At 41.1% G+C, this 3,081-nt stretch overlaps 1 protein-coding gene across 1 annotated transcript; it reads right to left on the bottom strand.

Moving 5' to 3' along the window:
• Nucleotides 1–464: 464 nt before the first annotated feature.
• Nucleotides 465–2,545, bottom strand: LOC103705336 (transcription factor RSL2-like). Its single transcript, XM_008789001.3, has 5 exons — nt 1,864–2,545; nt 1,542–1,754; nt 1,379–1,444; nt 1,215–1,280; nt 465–995 (listed from the first exon to the last, which is right to left on the bottom strand). Exons 1-5 carry the CDS (start codon nt 2,482–2,484, stop codon nt 927–929), a joined length of 1,035 nt encoding a protein of 344 aa, XP_008787223.3. The 5' UTR covers nt 2,485–2,545; the 3' UTR covers nt 465–926.
• Nucleotides 2,546–3,081: the final 536 nt, after the last annotated feature.

Raw genomic sequence — 3,081 nt, forward strand, 5'->3', positions numbered from 1 at the left:
CTCATGCATGAATTTCATCTCAGTAATATATGGGTGGGTTTGCACCACTTGCTCCCCACCACCGCTGTGAGTTCAGACATAGTTGATGCCAATGGCAAGCTAAAACCTTTCCATGATCTTCAAAGCTATCACCGCTAGGTGAAGGCCGCATTCCAATACAGAGATTTCTCCCACATTCATTGGCTGAACCATTTTACATGGATTAGGCTAACCCTTAAACTATGGCTAAAATAACACTTTATAGAGCTTGTCCTACTCATTTTAATGACAAAAATAGAACCAAACGAAGCCCATAATGGACACAAAGGCTGCTAATTTTTGAAGAAATTTTACTGAATCAGGGATCAATCAACCTATTTTAATTATTAAGATTCAGTTTTAAGTGTAAGCATGGCTATTTAGGAGAGGGCTAACCCCCATTGTATAGCCCAATCCTGGTGATACCCAAGTCGACCTGATGCCATTTATATTTTATGGGTCCATTCAGGGTTGTATAGCCGTAATCCGGAGTTGTAACTGTGATTAGCCTCCATTGGTCATTGCTATCTTGGAGGAAAGAGTTTTAGCAGTGCCAAGCTCATTTCAATAGGAAATTTTACATATAATGAACAGAAGAATTGGTGTCGATGTTTTGAAAGTGGGGGTTCACCCCATCTACATCCCACACTCAGAGATCGGTGTAAAAATCTCTGAGATACTGATCAATGTGATCATTAAGCTCAGTCCTCAGATAGAAGAATAGCTTATTTAGATGCACCTATTACTATGTAGTAATGAATCTATAAAAAAAAGAATAATGATATAATTTTGAGAGACTTGCAAACAACATAGATGCAGCACCATCTCTTTGGCTGTGAGTGCTGGTGCAATCTCAAAAGTCTTGAGTCCATTTGGATCTCACTGTTGAAGGTGGAGATATTGTTAGATCAAAGTCCAATGTTAATCCCATTGTAAGCGATGGGAGCATACATCCACAGCTCGTCCGAGCTCAAAAGCTGCACACATAAATTGGAGAAAAATTACTACAATTCAGATATCTTGAGTAAACTGGTTTAAATGCTAATTACATCAAACTACCTTGTCTTAGGATAAAAGAAAATGTATGGTTGTTAAGTCTTCAATAGATTTGGACTTGTTTATGAACGTGTCCTTTAGTTTTGTGTTGTTGAATTTAGTTTGTACTTTAACACTAAAATGAGGCAGAGAATCCTCACCTTAATTTGGAGTTGGAGAAACTTCACATATTGAACTGCTTCTTCAAGCATTGTGCTAATGTCTACCTGTAAGATCATACCCATTTCAACTCACTAACTATCCGGCATTTTTCAATCTGAAAATTTTGTAGCAAAGCAGGACTAGTGCGGTAACCAAAACTTACTTTGGTCCCATTGGGAACCAAGTTCTGCAGGATCCTTAATCTCTTATTGATTCTTTCTCTCCTTTTCTGTTGAAATTATTGAAGTGGCAACGACATCAGAACCCCAAAAAGTTCGCAGCAGGATTATTGCACCATAGGTTTCAAATATAATCCAAGTATTTACCCTTGCATAGAGGCTCTGGGGATCAGTCGCCGACCGCCGACCTGCTCTTGTTTTTCCTCCTCCGATCAGCTCCTGGGAGGCATTTGAATCATCCTCCGAGCTGTAGCAGCTGGAGCTCTGCCCATTTAAGTCAGCATTGCTGTCTTCCTCATTGCCAGTACATACACTCTTTTGAGCTTTCTTAGACTGAGCATTCTTCCCCTTCTTAGGTACCTAATATATGTAGCACTCTCTTCATCAGAATATCTAGAAAGTACTCCAATGGAAACTTAGAGATCAGATATGTGTAGATTTGTAGTTAGAAAAGAAGTTGCACACTCACCAGTGTCGAGGCCCGAGCCTTCTTCTTAGGACTTCCAATCGAGGTGCCATCTTTTTCATTTGTAGTGGGCTGCTCAGCATCACTTACATGCATCCTTTTCTTGGCGGCTTGTGAGTTCTGATGAGAAGGAAGAGCAGGCGCCGATGACTTCTCCTTTGAGACTCTGAATTCGTCGCTGCATGTCTTCTCTGTCGCACAAATTGGCTCATTGAATTGATGACAGGAAACAACAGCAAGGGATGGAGCAATGAATTGCTCTTTCTCAATGCTAAAATCCACTGTGGTGGTGGGACTGATGCTGATCTCTGGAACAGCATTAGAATCACTCAAGTAGCTGCATCCATTGTCAGCAAGGGGAAGAGAGAAACTACTAGTACTAGTGCTACTTGTCCCCTGAGAACAATAGTATGGATTGTAACTAGTTTCATGCAAACAATAATACTGATCAGCACCATGGTCCGGCCCAAAGATTGGTGGCATTTCGATGGTCGGGTCTTGATCAAGCTCATTCAGGAATTGGTGGCCACCTAGCAGGTGTGCAATCATCTCAGACTCCTCGGCCGACATCACTGCATCGAATGAGTTCCAGCTTGCTTCTGAGACCAATCCTTCAGGCTCCATTTCGGAGTTAGAAATCTGGGTGGTGATACAAAAGGAGGGACTCAAGGTGGAATGAGCACTGATAGAATGGCTTGGTGAGGCCTAACGAAGCTGATGATTGTGTACTTATAATGGTTGGTTTTATAGAATGCGACAAGCATAGAGTTGGCTTCAGTTGGCAGAAAATCGTTTAGTTATCAATAATAAACATATTTCATAGTCCACCATGGGGGCGATACAGCTCAAAGAGTGCTAAATTCAGGCAATGATGGAATAAAAAAAAAAAAAGAAGGGTTTCTTCGCAGGAGAAGAACAAAATAGCTTATCTAAGACTTTGTGAAGTTGGCATTCACTGGGATTCATATAAGGGCTCCCAGGGTCTAAAGCGAATGATTGGAAAGGTGATAAGCTTATGATTAGGAGAGGCTTAGACTATAAATGTAGGTAGGAAGGACGTGGGGAGTGTTGTTAAGGGATTAAATTAATCTAGGGATGTTTTTTTTTTGTTGTTGTTTTTGTGGGAATAAAGAAAGGAGGGGAAGAGAAGAGGCCTGCAGGAACGTGGGGAGGAGTTCTGGAAATTCTGAAGGAGTTCTAAAGAAAAAGGGACAGAGCATC

Source organism: Phoenix dactylifera, chromosome 6, assembly GCF_009389715.1.
Source record: "Phoenix dactylifera cultivar Barhee BC4 chromosome 6, palm_55x_up_171113_PBpolish2nd_filt_p, whole genome shotgun sequence".
Lineage (NCBI taxonomy): Eukaryota > Viridiplantae > Streptophyta > Magnoliopsida > Arecales > Arecaceae > Phoenix > Phoenix dactylifera.